The 16623-nt window shown below is 44.5% G+C and overlaps 2 protein-coding genes across 4 annotated transcripts in view; one reads left to right on the forward strand and one right to left on the reverse strand.

The window, feature by feature from the left end:
- The window catches only part of chtf18 (CTF18, chromosome transmission fidelity factor 18 homolog (S. cerevisiae)), a 16920-nt gene extending 2128 nt beyond the window's left edge, over positions 1 to 14792 (forward strand). Inside the window, exons 2-22 of one of the 3 annotated variants that reach the window (XM_005929284.2) lie at positions 2190 to 2279; positions 2357 to 2507; positions 3106 to 3295; positions 3422 to 3514; positions 4270 to 4322; positions 5025 to 5166; positions 5269 to 5493; positions 5581 to 5678; positions 5793 to 5916; positions 6000 to 6136; positions 6248 to 6341; positions 6420 to 6518; positions 6608 to 6738; positions 7294 to 7408; positions 7788 to 8012; positions 8140 to 8289; positions 8578 to 8708; positions 10101 to 10245; positions 10332 to 10427; positions 11536 to 11605; positions 13139 to 14792. In XM_005929284.2, the coding sequence (XP_005929346.1) occupies positions 2190 to 2279; positions 2357 to 2507; positions 3106 to 3295; positions 3422 to 3514; positions 4270 to 4322; positions 5025 to 5166; positions 5269 to 5493; positions 5581 to 5678; positions 5793 to 5916; positions 6000 to 6136; positions 6248 to 6341; positions 6420 to 6518; positions 6608 to 6738; positions 7294 to 7408; positions 7788 to 8012; positions 8140 to 8289; positions 8578 to 8708; positions 10101 to 10245; positions 10332 to 10427; positions 11536 to 11605; positions 13139 to 13260 (2681 nt within the window). In that variant the 3' untranslated portion in view covers positions 13261 to 14792. The other 2 variants (XM_005929287.2, XM_042223869.1) reach the window with 2 other exon arrangements.
- Positions 13373 to 13976, reverse strand: LOC102313979 (guanine nucleotide-binding protein G(I)/G(S)/G(O) subunit gamma-13). Its single transcript, XM_005929289.3, has 2 exons — positions 13878 to 13976; positions 13373 to 13767 (listed from the first exon to the last, which is right to left on the reverse strand). The coding sequence occupies exons 1-2, from the start codon at positions 13973 to 13975 to the stop codon at positions 13662 to 13664; spliced, it is 204 nt and encodes a 67-aa protein (XP_005929351.1). The 5' UTR covers position 13976; the 3' UTR covers positions 13373 to 13661.
- Positions 14793 to 16623: the final 1831 nt, after the last annotated feature.

The following is a 16623-nucleotide window of genomic DNA, read 5'->3' on the forward strand; positions in this document are numbered from 1 at the left end:
AGACAGCATCATCAGAAGGAAAGTTGATAAAATAAATTACAAATGTTGTATTGTTCGATACATATGCGTACCGAACCGAAAGCACTGTATCGAACGGTTCAATATCGATACGAATATCGTTGCACCCCTAGTAGATATGTGAACGCACACATCTAGATATGTGTAGCTGTGACTTTATAAAAGTAAAAAATATTATTAATATACAGTATATGTGTAGATATGTGAACACACATATCTAACCAGCTAGTCACGTCGTATCAATTGAATGCATTTAGACATGTAAACGCGGTCATGTATTCCAGAAACTGCTGATCTACTGGGGATTTCCTGCACAGCCATATTTAGGGTTTACAGAGAATGGCCCAAAAAGAGAAAATACCCAGTGGCAGTTTTCTCTGTGCCTTTTTGATGCCAGAGGTCAGAGGAGAAGGGGCCGACTGCTCTGAGCTGATAGGGAGATAAGTTGTTATTTGTATTATTGTTATTACAACAAGGTATGCAGAAGAGAATCTCTGCAGATCTGCATCAAACCTCGATGCAGATGTGCTACAGCAGACTTCACTTCTGTGAACTAATAACGGGAAAATGAGGCTGCACTTCACACGGGCTCATCATAACTGGAGAGTAGAAGACTGGAAAAATGTTCTCTGCTGTGACTTCAGTTGCTGTGTTCAAATTATAGGGCCAGACTTTACTCATAAACATAGACAAACATAGATCCATCCATGATTAAGGCTGGTGAATGTGAAATGTAGTGTGGTATATTTTCTTGGCATACTTCTGAGTATAATTTAAACACCACAGAGAATCTGAGTGTTGTTGCTGACCATGTCCATCCCTTTATGACTATGGTATGCACATCATCTGATGTCTGCTCCTGGCAAGATAACACAATTACCACAAAAGCACAGATGCTCTCAAGCCGGTTTCTTGAACATGACAGCGAGTTCTCTGCATTCGAATGGCCTCTCTGCAATCCATTAGCTTGTGGTGGAACACGAGATTCTCATCATCGATCTACAGCTGACAAATCTGCAGCAACTGCGATGCTTTCATGTCAATATGGACCAAAATCTCTAAGGAATGTTTCCATCACTTTGTTGAAGCTATGCTATGAAAAACGAAGGAAAAAAGGGGCCTGAATGCTCTTTTTCTTATGCATTTTGGTCATTTCAGCCAGACCAGTGACTCCCCAGCACAGCCTTGGCCTTCCCAGTCAGCCTATTCAGTTTCTTGGTGTCACAGTTTCAGATGCTCCTACACCAGCAGATAACTGCAGAGGAAACCGGACTAGCAACACCAGATAAATCAAGTGAAGTTAACGTTATCATCATCCAGCAAAACTAATTCGGACCCCTCTGACACCTCACTGATGGTGCTGTTCTGTTCAGGACTATACATCCAAGCAAATGCTGACTTTTGTCTCTGTTTGGTTTATTATTCCCTCAAAGGGTGTGTGGACTCCATGATTATACATACTATGTGGTATTTGAATAAGACTTATAACTAAATTCTTTGTTTAGTCCTTTGTCTATTCTGATGAAACAGGCTCCACACATCAGAAGATGTATGTAATCTGCTCCATTATTAATAATTCCCCATATTAATGAGAAGAGTTTAAAGTAATCATTTACCACACAGTGGTACAGTTGTTTGTGATTCTGACATCATTAATTCATACTTATTCATAGCTATATACAATACCTAACCCTTTGTCAAACTGTATTATTTGTATGTATTGTTACGTTTATAAACCAGAGTAGAATATAAAATAAATTCTGAAATGCGATAACACGAGAACTGGTTGACAAAGTCCAAAGACATGCAGTTTGGTTCATTTTAAATTGTACATGTGAGTGCGCTCTGTCTCAAACCCCCGTGACCCAATAAAGACGGACTGCTCAGCTGGCTGTTTGTGGCTATATAAACATGCTGGGAACAGGGAAGTTGCAGAGCGCCCTCTGAGGACAGACTTTGCAACTTCAGCACCTATAACATGGTTGAAGGGTGTTTCTCCCACTTCTTCATCCTCTTCATTTGTCAGCTGATCAGCAAACAGCCATACTGGTCTGATAGCAAATCGGTCAGGCTCAGGAGGATGGTGGTGATAAAGTTAAGATAGATAAAGTTAGGGTTAAGTCTCCAGGAAGTAATTAATGTATGATTTTATGTGTGCTTTAACATCGTAGAAGAAACTTGCAAGCCGGGGAAACGCCACAGTCAGGGTCCAGGAGACGACATCTCGGATATAGAGCACCTGCTGGACGATCAGCCCATCAGTGAGTTCACCCTCGGGGTGCACCTGTATTTTACACCTGTCTAATTTGCAGCTTTAATCTAAGCCTGCCTCTTCCAGCTCCAAAGGCAAAGCGACAGAAGCAGGACGTCGGTGTGGTCAAGCGACTGTTCAACGCAGCACAAGTTCAAGAGAGCAAAGTCCCTTCACTGAGTGATGACATCACACCGCCATCCTCTCCAGAGCACTATGAGCCCTCTCACGCCATCAGGTAGTTTTTTTAAATGATTTGTTTAGCATCATTGAATTTGACCTGTTTTACTCAGAGACACCTTCAATGTGTTTTATTTATTTATGTTTTATTTTTACCTTGATTTTTACTTATTGAGCTCATTTGCTTTGTTATATTGTGGCGATTTTATTGAACTATTGTATTGAGATCAATAATAGACATGTATTATATTAACATTCATCTGCATCTCTTTCAATTGATACCGGAGCAAAAAGATGTTCCTAAAAATCCCAAACATTTCTAGCGGAAATACATTTTAATGCAGAAACTCACACACAAGTAAGATGCACTTAAAAACAATACATGACAGTCATTTGAAGCAAAGTGGTGAGTATTGCTGGGGGCACAGCGGCGCACAGGTGCCTGAGGAGCAGATGTAGCTGGTGCTGAATGCAGTCGTCTTTTTTCCATCATATTTAAGCAGTTTCTGTTTTTGTCCTTGATGGGATTGTTGTACGTGGAGATGGGCATAACAATAACCTGCACGATACAGTTATTTTAAAATCATACTTGTACAAAAGCGTGATTTCAGCCTTTAATATAAATCTGAGTCTTCTGAACATGTTTTGTGTTCCAGCTCTACCCCTGCTGTGCTGGATATCAGCGGCTTTGCTGAGATTCCACTGACTCCACAGCGACCTCCCACAGCGGCGCCGGCATCCCTGCGTGTGCTGAAGCGACCTCCTTTAGAGGGAGACTACATCAGCGTGACGGACTCGTCTGGGAATCGGGTGTACCTCAGACAGAAAGAGAACGCAGAGACAAAGGTTAAACGCCCCCCGGTTATTTATCCGTGAGGCTGAATGTCGCACAGGCAGCATGTGCAGCAGCTGCAGCTTCCAGAGTTTGGTTAATATTTCTATTTCTCTCTACATTTCCATGTGTCTCTTCAGACAGCAGACTCCAGAATAGTACCAAACTCCCAGGGTGGACTGGGGCTGCTGGCAGTGCCCATAGGACTGCTGAGAGAGCAAGAAGCAGACAGGGTGAGTGACTCATTACCTTCCCTGCACCCAGTGTTAAAAAATGCATCTACCAAGAATATTTTTTATCCACTAAAATTGTGTTCATTTAAAAAAAAGTGGATTTATATTGAAATCTATTAATAGAATTAATATTGACCTCAAAGATGACCTTAGATGTGCTTAAAGTATAAACTTAAAAGCAAATTAAGAAATCTCATCATCACGCTACTTACAGAGACCACGAAGTCCCGACCCTAACTCTGATTGGCTAGTGTTCTGTGTTAATCTAATGGCTAAATGCTAATAAGAAGATGAAGAAACCCAAGAAATAATCTTCACATATTCAGTTGTCGCAGCATCAGCTTTCCTCAAAGCTCAAAGAAGCATGAATGAAGAACACAAAGCGCAGCTTCAGTGGACAGCTTTCATGCTTTTTAACGCTCTGCTTCACTTTGTCATCGTTAACTTTTTTATTCTGCACAACAGGGGCTAAGTTGAAGGACTGGGAGATATAGAAGAGTAGCTTACTTAGCAGTTTTTCTACATGTACAGCTCTCATAGCTACAGCATGTAATAGAGGGACTTTTCATCTGCTCGTCTCGTTATGGAAGATCTAAGAATAAGAGCGTTTAGATTTCCAGTGTGACAAAAGCCTATAAATATAATTCATTTGAAAATGTGTGATATAATGTAGGCGCTGTAGATTACATTAATAGCAGAACATACAATTATTGTAAAGTCACATCAATGTCTCATGTTCCTTTGAAATCTTGCAGCGCCACCAACAGGTTGTGGAGGAATCGCAGCGTCTTACAGAGCTGTTAGCCAGGTAACTCACTTCCTGTTTCACTCACAGACATCAACATACTCATGTGGGGCTCAAAAGAGGACACAGACTGGGCTGGTTGTAAAATAACAAAAACAGAAAACATCAGCTGAGACTGATAAGATGGCGTGAGTGGTGGAGTGGTTAGCGGTGTCGCCTCACAGCAAGTTCTTGGTTTACATCCCACCTGATGTCCCTGAGTGGGTTTCCTCAGCCTTTCTCCCACAGTCCAAACACAAGCACGTTATGTAGTTTGTGATTCTATATGGGTCGTGTGATATGGGGTAGATGGAGTGGTTGAAGTGCACAGAATAAGTGCTGTGTGATCCATCCATCCATTATCTGCCGCTTATCTGGGGCACGGGAGTATCGGTCTCCCCAGCCACCTCTTCCAGCTTGCCTGGGGGGAAACCAAGAGACATCATTTCTCCAGCCTGTCCTGGCTCTGGTCCGAGGTCTTCTCTCAGTCTGATATACCCAAACCACATCAACAGGCTCCTTTTGATGCGGAGGAGTAACCACTCTGCTTTGACCTGTACAACTGAACTCCTCACCCCATCTCTAAGGGAGCATCAAGCCACCTGTTGGAAGAAGCTCATTTCCCTCTAATATCCACAATCTCATTCTTTTGAGACACATCAAGACTGAGTTTACATACACGAGCAGGAGTTTTAACTGCGTTTTTGTGTTTATGTCGCATTCCAGCAGTGTAAACGACGCGTTAGTTGAGTCTGAAAACCCAGAAGATGAAGAAAACGAGGATCCAGAGGACACAGAGGGCCGAGCATCTCGGTTGTGGGTGGACAGATTTTCACCGCGTCACTACACGGAGCTGCTCAGCGACGATGTAAGTGATGTGCAGTGTTTCTGTGTGACTTTATGGAGGAAGGCTTATTCTAAAGTCTTTGTGGAGGCGGCTTGTTGATGTGGCGCGTCTTGTGTCGTTCAGTTCACCAACCGCTGTCTGCTCAAGTGGCTGAAGCTGTGGGACACCGTAGTGTTTGGAAGAGAGAGGAAGTCCCGCCCTGCCCGATCCGACAGACAGGCTGCCAATCAGAAAGCATTTAAACCCAATCAAGGAAATCAGAATCAAAATCGCTTCAAGAGCAAGGTTGAGGTGACCGAGGAGCTGCTGGAGGCAGAACTGGACCAGTACAAACGACCCAAATTTAAGGTCTAAAAGCTGCACATCTGTCACATCTGTTTGCATTTGATTACCTGGCTTTTAGACACGGTGTGATTTATTTTGGCCTCTCTCCAGGTGGCGTTGCTATCCGGTCCTCCAGGTTTGGGGAAGACCACCCTGGCTCATGTCATTGCAAAGCATGCTGGGTACAACGTGGTTGAAATCAATGCCAGGTTAGGCACAATAATAATAAGTGAGCAGATAGTGGCAGTAAATCATGGAGACGGCAGGTTTACTGTCATCATCCTCCTTCACAACCTCACTTGGCGTTGTTGATGTTTGTGCAGTGACGATCGCAGCGCCGAGGTGTTCCAGAAACGCATCGACACAGCGACACAGATGAAGTCCGTTTTGGGAGCCAATGAGAGGCCGAACTGCCTCATTATCGATGAGATTGACGGAGCACCTGCGGTACACTCCTGCTTTAAATTGGTAAAGAGCAGCTAATTGACCGCAGCCGTTCTTAATGCTTTGCCCTTTGATGTGCTCCGCAGGCCGCCATCAACATACTGCTGGCAGTTCTGAACAGGAAAGACGGACACGGGAGTGAGGCTGGCGCGGAGACGGCGAAGAAGAAGAAGAAGAGGGAGTCCATCTTACTGCGACCAATCATCTGCATCTGTAACGACCTGTAAGAGAAACTGTGGCATTAACAGCAGAGTGGGAACTGTGAATACCTGTTATTTGTTTTTACTTTCTTTTTACTTCTTTATCGTTTTAAAGTCATCTGTTTCTTTTTAAGTTATGTCCCAGCTCTCCGGCCTCTCAGGCAGCAGGCTTTCCTCCTGGCTTTCCCACAGACTCAGCCTTCCCGCCTGGCACAGAGACTGGCAGAGGTCAGCATAGTCACAGATGCACGCACACATCTCGACACGCGCTGCTGATCCTTGTTTAAACGAAATCGCTGTTTGCAGATCTCACTCCGCCAGGGGCTGAAGGCAGACACGGGCACCCTGATGTCACTGTGCGAGAAGACCGACAACGACATCCGGTCCTGCATCAACACGCTGCAGGTGGGTGGCGCGGCTGAGAAGGAAAGCCCGGCAGATGCACAGCCAGTGTGAAGAATTCGGTGTAAACATGTGTTTGTGCTTCTGTCCAGTTCCTTCATAGTCGTGGCGTCAAGCAGCTGGACAGCAAGACGATTCAGAGCATCTCTGTGGGGCAGAAGGACCAGAACAAAGGCTTGTTCCATCTGTGGCAGGAAATCTTCCAGTTACCACGTACAAAACGGTACGGCGAGTTCCCCGAGACAGGCCAGCAGTCTGTCACATGGCTAACACAGAGAGAGAGAGGACGATTCACACCTATGTGTGTGAAAATTATGCAAATATCACTAAATAAATAGATAAACCTTGAAGATAATCGTAGCGCATATGAACTGAGCTTAGTATTAAAATGTCTTTTAAAGTCTTCAGTTGAAGCAGGTGAAAGTCGTAGGAAGCCTTGAAACGAGTCACTGTGTCTTTTCTTTTCCCTCCCTGAGCCTGATTCTGCCAGAGGTTTCTTCCTGCTAAAAGGGAGTTTTTCCTTCCCACTCTTGCCAAGTGCTTACTCACAGGCGGTCATGTGATTGCAGGGTCTCTACCTTACAATATAAAGCACCTTGAGGTGGCTGGTGTTATATAAATAAAACTGAATTGCCTGAAAAACAAACGACCGCCAGACCATCGTAAACAGTCATAAGATAATGTTAAATCTTTGGCACAAATAAAAGGTACAGCAGGTGTTTGAGGTGTGTAGAGGACCATATGTTGCAAATTACTGATAAATATTCATTATTTTCAGGAAACGTGTCGGTGAGGGGTTTGAGGACGGACCGGGTTCGGGAAGTGGAGCTCACAGGTTCCAGCACATCTTGCATCTGGCTTCGTCTAGTGGAGAATATGAAAAGGTTTCTCAGGTAATACAGGAAACTCTATGGGACCTGCTCTGCTCATTTCAAATTGCTTGTTATCTTATATCGGGCCCTCACGCCGCTCCTCAGCTCATCGGTTGTCTGAAACGAGCTTCTTTAACTCTTGCACCTTTAAACCGACTCTCTTCTGATTGGTTGCTTGTCATAAACAGAAGGTTTGAAAAGCAGGTGGGTGGGGCTTCTGAGTTTTTGGCTCACAGGCATTTCTTAACTCACACTGACCTCAATGTTTGAAACTTTAACCGTGCTTAATATTAGCAGTACAGAAAAGCTGAGGAGGAGCACTGACTCATGTGGAAGTTTCCAGAATATAAAGTAGTTCATGGTTCACTTTGTAATGTTGCGTTACATCTCTTTTCCTCAGGGTCTGTATGATAATTATCTGTCCATGCGTGTGAGGGACCCAAACCTCCAGAGCACGTGCGAGGCGCTGGATTGGCTGGCCTTCTCAGACAAGCTGAGCCACGTGATTCTGCACGGGCAGAACTTCTCTCTGATGAAATACCTGCCCTTCCTTTCCATCACATTTCACTTCCTGTTTGCCCACACGAACGTGCCCCGCATCAGCTATCCCCACAGCCAGCACGAGGTACGACTCTCCTACACACACCTGTGTAGCAGTGCGAAGGAAAAGTGATAAAAGGAGAAGAACACGTTTTTGTTTGGGGTTTTTTTAAGGCATCATTGCTGATCAGTCACTATTGTGTCCCGTCCAGGCCTCCTCCCGGCTCCTCAGCTGCAAGAACGCTCTGTCCACCATGTTGGCCGACACCCCAGCAAGCATCAGAGCGAGGATCAGTCAGCTCAGCCTGACCCTCGATATCCTCACCTTGCTTCTCGACATCATCTGTCCCAAACTACGGCCCGTATGTAAAAGCTTACATTGTAACCTTAGTACATGCCTGTATGTTCAGCCCAAACTCCAAAACTGTGCAAAATGTGCAGAATGCAAATATGATGATGCCTTTTTTTTTTTTAAACAAATCTATGGTTTTATGGTGCAGATCTTATAAACCTAAATTTTGCACATCAAACATTAAATTTGACAAAAAGCATTGTACATGTAGGACCTGAAATGCCAGGTTTTAGCCTCTGTGTCTGCATAGATAGATGTGGGTGGGTCATGATATCAAAGTTTCTTATTCTTCTTTCAGGTGAATCCACAGCTGTTCAGCAGCAGAGAGAAGGAGCAGATGCGTGAGCTGATCGACACCATGCTGGCATACAATCTCTCTTACAGGCAGGACCGCACTCCAGAGGGACAGTACACCTACGTGCTGGAGCCGTGAGTACACGCACACGTACGCACACTTGGCTGGACTCCACTGTACACTGGACTCATGCAGAGCTGATGTGTGTTTGAGGGGTGTTGAAGGTCACTGCTCTTGTCCACACTGTGGTTCTCTGCATGGAGGCTTAAGAGATTAATCCCCTTAACACCTGGTGGGCGTGTGTGTGTGTGTGTGATGGTCGTGGTTGAAGCAGGGTAGCAAGCAGTAAAGCCTCACCGTTGGATGCAGGTGAATGGAGGAGAGGATGGAAGGAGGGGCGGGTTTAAGTTAGGTTAGTAGGCAGTAAGTGACGAGGTGGCCTTTTGAAAGGTCGAGGAATGAAAGGATAAAAGAAGAAAAAGAGCATTTTTAACTTGAGAGACTTTTACTTAATGTTCACCCTCATTTTTGTGATTCTGAGGATGCCGGCGCCTGCTGCAGTTAGAATGGGATAACCAGCTTGTTACCTCAGCCATGCCGGCCCGTGTGGAGGAGCAGCGGGACGCCCAGGACGGCTCCTTTCTACAGGCTCGCTGTGACGAAGTGCTGGTCACCAACGACTGGGGCCTGCCTCTAGTGCTGGCTCTGCTGCTGCTGCTGCTGATCTACACCTTTCTGTACCTGCCCTCTCAAGCGCACCACAACTCCACTCTCTGATATCTCACGCATAAAAGGCACAGAGTGCAGCCGTGGATCTAAACATTTAACATCACAAACAGCGGATGCGCTCAGGCAGGACAAGATTATTTGATTGGACTGCTCTCTTTTTGGCCGCAGTTGGTGATTGGTCATGTCGGACGCTGTGAGCAGGAGGAGATGTGCAGGGAAGAAGAGTGGGAAAGATGAGGAGAGGTCATTTAAAATAAACCCTAGAACTGATGTCTGCTTTCATGCAGAAGACTGTGTGTCCTTATAAATCCCTAATATGTCCTAAAAGATTTTAGTAATATGAAGTTTAACCAGTGTTGTTCATTTTTATTGTTCGTTACAGAACTGCTGTTGAATTGTGTGGATTCAGATGTTAAAGATGATATCTGCAGATGTAGATGCTAATGATAACACGGTTGACATAACGCTATTCCACAATAAATAGCCGACTGAACCGTGTGACTGCTTTTATTGTATTTATTGGTCCACAGGGCTGTGAGTGAGAGTGTGTGTGTGTGTGGATTGAGTTGGAGATCAGCAGTAAGAGGATTAAAGTTTTAGAGAATGAGAGATTCTGGGTTTTATTCTGGGGGGGAAAAACCAAAACAACAACCACGGCACCAGAAGTGGAAGCTTTTTGTTATTGTTCGTCATCTAACAGGGTTCAGCCGAGTGTCAGTTGCATCACAAGTGCATTTGTGTTTACTGCGTGTAAACAACGAGCGTCTCGTTTGTTTGTGTTTACTGCGGGTTTCCAGGCGCGTCGAGGAGGTGGTGAGGTTTCCAGGCCTGCCTCCGCGCCGCCAGCTGACGTACCAGGCCAAACAAACCATCAGCAGAGAGATGGAGCAGGAGAAGATGAGGAGGGCCGAGCAACTGATGCTGCTGCGAAACCCAGCACCGGTGAGACTCGGGCACGCGTAGCACCTGGCCCCGCGCGTGCTAATTAACGTGACGTGTTTGTAATGCGCCGTGTCTGTGTGACGCAGAAAGCGGAGGACAAAAAGAGCGCCGGTCCTAAAGCAAGCAGGAACCACCAGCAGAGGCTGGAGAACATCGTCAAGCAGACCACAGTGGAGAGCAGGGTGAGGCGCACAAACACTTTGACACGCTGTTAGCTGCTGGAAAATCACTGCTGCTCTGGACCAACACTGCCTGATAATATGGTCTGATTTGTAGTTGTTATTTTTGGCCTGAACACAGAAAAAACACTTATTTTTTTCTTTTATTTAAATAATTTATTTGTTATTTTTTAACTTGAAAGTGCCCCCTCTTAACCTTTGATACAGTTCATGGGGGTGGGAGTGTATACCAGCTGACACCGGGGGGGAGGAGAAGCACTACCGTAGGAGAAAGCTTTATAAACCACATACAGGCTTCGTTTATTTGTTCAAAACTGATCTTAAATTTTCTCTAATTTCTGATTGGTCCACATTAGCTGCACAACATGTTTGCCTTTTGTTTTGGTGATGTTGTCATTAAAAAAAATCTGAAATAATCCGCTGGGTTTATTCTTTAATTCCTCAGATTATCATTTGGCACACTTTCATGGTGAAACGTTGTCTATTAGGAAGAACAACGTATTTCTGGCTGAAACCAAACGCAATATATTGGCACAAATACCTCACACCAGCTGTTAAGCATGGTGGTGGAGGGGTGATGGTTTGGGGTGGTTTTACAACCATAGGAAATGGTCACCTTGTAGTCACTGAGTCATGCAAACTCCTCTGAATGCCTTCAACCTCAATATTGCTGCTAAAGTTACTGAGTCATGAGGTGTGCTTAGTTTTTCGCAGCACTGCACAAAAGAAAAAAACACAAAGCTCAAGTTTCCACTGCCGGTAACATGTTTACTGTTATAGACTCTACTGTGTGTTCAGGGTGTGGTCACTGTGCTCCTCACACATGTGGGTGTTAGTTGGTGCCTGCTGGTGGAGCCAGAGTGGAGCAGCCTGTCTGCACTGAGCCTAGATGAGTTATAATAGTTCCCTCTAGAGGGCAGGAATGAGGCTAATAAGAAGCCACTGGGTCACAGTCCCCGATGGAGACAACTGGGAAATTAGGCTAATGAGAGAGAGAGTGTGTGTGCGATTGTTCACTGATATTGACCTCGTTATTGAGGACAAAGCGTTTGAAACTTCCTGTTTAACTTCATCCTTCTCATCACTTTGTTGTTGTGTTTGCGTCCTGCAGCCTGAGGTGGATTTCTTTGGTCGAGCTGTTGCCCCTAAACCCCAGAGACCACAGCCGTCATCAGACACAGGTACCTGACTTCATTTATCTCAAATGTGGAAAACACAGGCTGCTCTGATTTTTTTTTAATACTTAATGCCTCGAAGCACATCAGGTCCACACGCGCCAGAGGTAACAACTAATGTGTGTTATGTAACTTTGGTAATTAAGCGTTTTTGTTGCAGTCTGCAGGCAGAGCTGCTGGACTGCCAGCACTGTTACCACTTGCATTTATTATCAGATCTCTGTTAGCCAAATAAACTACTTTGCTACTATGCAATCCTTATATTTATGCATCAGCCAATAGAACAAACATACTTAATATTTATTTCCTAAAATGTACATTAATAATAGTGTCCAGCATTCCTCAAAATCAGTTTACTACATTTTCCTGAGATGTAGCAGTTGTAGCCCTTGGATGCTAATAAAACTCTTCAAGGTCATTTCTGAGCCTGCTGGTGCTTTTGAGTCAGTGGAGGCAACTGTGACTGCTGTTTGAATACATTAAATCTCCACCCCTCCTGCAGTTCTGGAAAAGTGCATCATCGTTAGCTCAGGACCCGTAACATGTCTCTGTGCATGTCTTATTTACCGTATGACCAAAAAGTCCCATTAAAAGCACTAACCCTCCTGAAGCCACACCATCAGGGGCATTGATGAGCAGTGTAATCAGGGTGGAAACGCAGACCTGTGGTCATTTGTAGGTCAAAGCAGGATTTATTTACTAAAACAGGCACAGCTCCACATCCTCTGTAATGCTTCCCAGACTTTTCTTTTGATTGGATCGGTTTGTGGAGAGGACTGAGAAGCACTAATTTGGATCTGGTGGCGTCAGCGGTATGCATCAGTACTTTAGATGGGTGCATAGTTGAATTATGCAATAATGTGACAACAGTGTGAGAGTGAAAGGATGGTATGGATTAAATGATTATCAGTCTGCAGCTTTCATCGTCTTTACAGAGCTTTATGTTGAGCCACAGATACACAGATATTTACGCCGATGGATCAGATTTTTATTGTACTTGCGGCTTCAGCCTCACTGCTCTCATAGTGTCGTTTTTACACTGCAGCAGGCGGCTGTTTTCACTGGAAGTCACCACTGTTAGCAAGTAGTTAGCATTTAGCTCCTCAGGAGAAGGAGGCCAAAAGTAGAGCTAACAGAACAAGTTCAAAATAAACTGTAAATGAACAGTGTTGTTGCCTAACTGCAAATTTTCCACTGGAAGTTGAAGGCTGATGATGTTCATAACTTATTTCCACCTCCTCAAGTCCTCCATCCAAAAAAAAAAGGAAAAAAAAAAGAATTCACCCTTAGTGTGAAACTGGAGCTAAACTAGTTACACAGATCAGCATCGGCTCTGTTGTGGGATTTATTGATGTGAAAGTCATTGGTTTGAGCTGAAATGACAGAAAACCCTTTGGTTTAAGAAACTTGGACTGGAAAATTTATATTAATTGAAGTATGAACTTTTTAATTCATTGTGAAAAAAGTCACCAGCTTAATCAAATATGAAAATACTTGGACCCGAATGAGTGCACTCAAAGCCTGTTTGTGTCTCCGCAGGTGAGAAGAGAGCAGATCTATCTATGGGGACAGCAGTGGGCAACAGTGACGTGTGGTTCCGGTTTAATGAGGGCATGTCCAACGCTGTCAGACGAAATGTTTACATCAGAGATCTGCTGTAGCGCGCGCACACACACGCGCACACACACGCGCACACACGCGCACACACGCTACTGTCTCATTGTCAGCTGCACTTGTTGTTGTATCATATGAAAGAATCTTAATCAATGCGTGTTAAATTCAAAACAGTCTTTATTTGGATTGACAGTGTAAAGAGCCAATAAAAAGGTGCTGTTCATCAAAACAAACCTCTAGAAAGCTACTCGGTGCTGCACACTCACACATACGCTCGTCTCCACAGAAAGCATTCAGAGAAAAGCGGTGATAGCACTGATCGTGTGTGTGAGCGAGCATGTGAGTTAGTGCAGTGCGTCATCCTTCAGTTTGTATGCATCCGTGATTGTGTGTGTGTGCGTGTGTGCGTATATATTTATATATATATGTGTGTGTGTGTGTGTGACCGCTAGAGAATCACACACTTGCCCTTCTCCACCCAGGGATTGGCTCTCATGAGCTCCGGATTCAAAAATGGATCTTCACAAACACATCCCTCGATCCATTTCACCAGCCTACAAAAAAAGATAAAAGAAAGAGAGAGTCGTACGGTCAGCAACGGGTCACACGCTGTACTGAACAGAGAGGGAACGAGTGTGTGTGTGTGTGCAGCAGGTGGACTCACTCAGTGACAGTGATGGAAGATTTCTCTCTGTTGATTGCCAGCTGATACTGAAGGCTTTCCACTTCGCGCTTCATCTGTGGGATGTCCCATTCCTCCATGATGCTACTGTTGTGTATACACACAAACACACACACGCAGATCAGAGACTGAAAGAGCACAGCTCTGCTACACAGATGATTAAAGCTTGTTTTTGTTTTGCAACTGCGCCAATTTTAGAGTGCTAAAAGAAGTAAAAGCAGCCGACTGATCCTGCTCCAGCTCCTTTTTGAAGCGGGAGTATTTTTGTTGTCGCTTCATCACACCTCGCGTAACTTCTGCTCTGAGTCATAATTCACTGCGTGGATAAGCTCTGCACAGAGAACCAGTGTTGTGTTATTTTCTAATTTTTCAAAATAAAACTCACGTTTAAAAAAAAAACTAATAAACAGACAACTTTTTGCAAACATTACTCTAACAGGTGTAAATTGCGCTCGTGTTGTGGACTATTTTCAGCTGTGGATGAATACGATTTTACTGGCTGTTGACCTCTGACTCCAGAAGGATGGTTTGTGTGGGATTAGGCATACAGCAGTGTCCATGTACATAATGGAGAAGCAGGTTTCAGAGAGACTGCGCAGTAAAATGATCGGAAGTAAAATAAGTAAAAGGGCTTGACTTAATTAATGAGGTGGGAGGATTTATCCAAATAATGATAGTATCGATACCAACACTGATACTGGCATCAGATTGATACTGCCGCAACAGGATGGATATTTTGTTTCTATTCTCTCTCTCTTTTTTTTAAAGAAAACATGCTTCAAACATGCGCTATGAAAAATGTCTCAACCTTTGTGTTGACTGTCGCATCTATTTTATTTATAGCCTAGAGCAAATTTCAGCAACGGCCAGGTCTTCAAAATACATAAAAAGCTTAAAGTTGTGTTATTGTTGTGTTAACGCGTTATTGTGGAAAGTTCAAAATCAGTGATTTGGTGATCATTAAAACGTGTGGAGAATTTGGCAAATCTATGATTCAACTCTTACATTATGCCACACTGCTCTGCCCTACACGAGCTGCCTTTATTGGTTAAAAGTATCGGTAATGGTATCGGCAATACTGGCTGTGTATTTACTTGGTATTGGATCGTACCAAAATTTGCAGTATGGGACAGCGCTAGTGGGAAAATATGACGCCACATTAAAATTGTGCTTTCCTCATCTTGTTAGGTTTATCCATTGTATTTGAATCCTGTTGACATGTAAAATGTTTATACTAGAGCAAGAATAAACTGATTCGTTTAGTGGAGACGGAAAGCACAAAGAAAAACAGTCACAGAGCGAATTTCTTAAAAGAAGAGCAGGTCATGAACTGTTTTCCATTTTTCTCTCTTGTTCCCAGAAAAAGGATCGAGTTACACCATTTAAATGTAAATAATCAGGGTAAAACGCGTTTTGTCTCTTTCTTAAGACACCTCAGGATATTTTAATATATTTAATGTTAGAAAACAGGTCTGGTGTTCTTATCTTATTTGTATTACTTGTGCCCTGCCCCACCCTGCCCCAGGCCACATTACAGCAGCGAGACACAGCCAGAGAGTTCAATCATGGATCGGTTAAGCCCTCTCTACTGGAAGCTGTCTCCCTCCTCCTGCTCTTCATCTTTTTAATGGATCTAAGTAGGTCGGCTGCCGGTGCCGGTTTCCACCACCAGCATCCATCCTGCTGCGCTTCTCCACCAGCCAACCGGTCCATGAAAAGGCCTTCATCATTTAATTACAGGCAATGCTACAGCCCCATCACGGTCTTCCTCCCATTTTACCGCAGCTTCTGTCCTCCCTCTCATAAAGGAAGGACATAAATGTACCTCGTCGTGAACGTGTGGTGACAGCGAGTGAATGACAAAGCCGCTCTTACCGTCAGGCCTACCGGGGAGAGGACCGCTGTTCGAGTGTGTGCGCTGCCGGGTGCAGACCGGGCTTCAGCGGCGGCGAGGACCGTTCAGGGCCGGGAGTCGGTGGCGTTTCACCGGTAGATGAGTACGGAGTCGGTGGGGGGAGGAGGCTGTGTGAGTATATGCGTGTGTGTGTGTCGGCTCTCCGCGGCGTAAAGGCACTCCTCTGCGCTCCTCCCCGGTAAAGCTGGATGCTTGCGGGGGCGGAGAGAAAAAAAAGCACCAGCGCCTGCTTTGACAGTCAAACGAGAGCCGGAGCAGACGCACCTGTATGGAAATCCGAGCACGCAATGAGCCTCAGCGCAGGCAGGGAAAACGCAAATGAGTCGCTCCGAAGGGAAAACACGCAGGGAGGTCATTTTCTATTCATGTGACCGGAGGCTATGCCTGTTTCTCCTCCGAGGCCCCCACAGAAAGTACCAGAACAGTACTTTGATTTTTTTCTTTACTCAGCTCTGGTACAGACCATCAAAAACACCTGACCTCTAATCTAAACACGTTCTCCTTCTCTCTAATGCTGCCATTGTTTTGACCACTAAACTTATTTTAACCTTCATCATGCGGATGGGTGCTTCATCTTTTCCCAGGACACTTTGACATCTGCATGGATTGAACAGCAGATTCTTAATTAGTCACCCTGCTGTACCTCCCAGTGCACAGCTGTGCTTTTAAATATCCAAAGACTGTCTAGTTAGTATGACTAGACTGCAGCTGTACCCACTTTGTTCTTTACTCTTAAGGTGGTGCACCTGCGGTATCAGTTTCTAAATCCTGCACCACCTAATAAAGTTTCATCTTATCTCTTATCTCATTCTT

The sequence above is a fragment of the Haplochromis burtoni genome, unplaced genomic scaffold (assembly GCF_018398535.1).
Source record: "Haplochromis burtoni strain Fernald_Lab_line unplaced genomic scaffold, NCSU_Asbu1 Contig_122, whole genome shotgun sequence".
Taxonomy (NCBI): Eukaryota; Metazoa; Chordata; class Actinopteri; order Cichliformes; family Cichlidae; genus Haplochromis; species Haplochromis burtoni.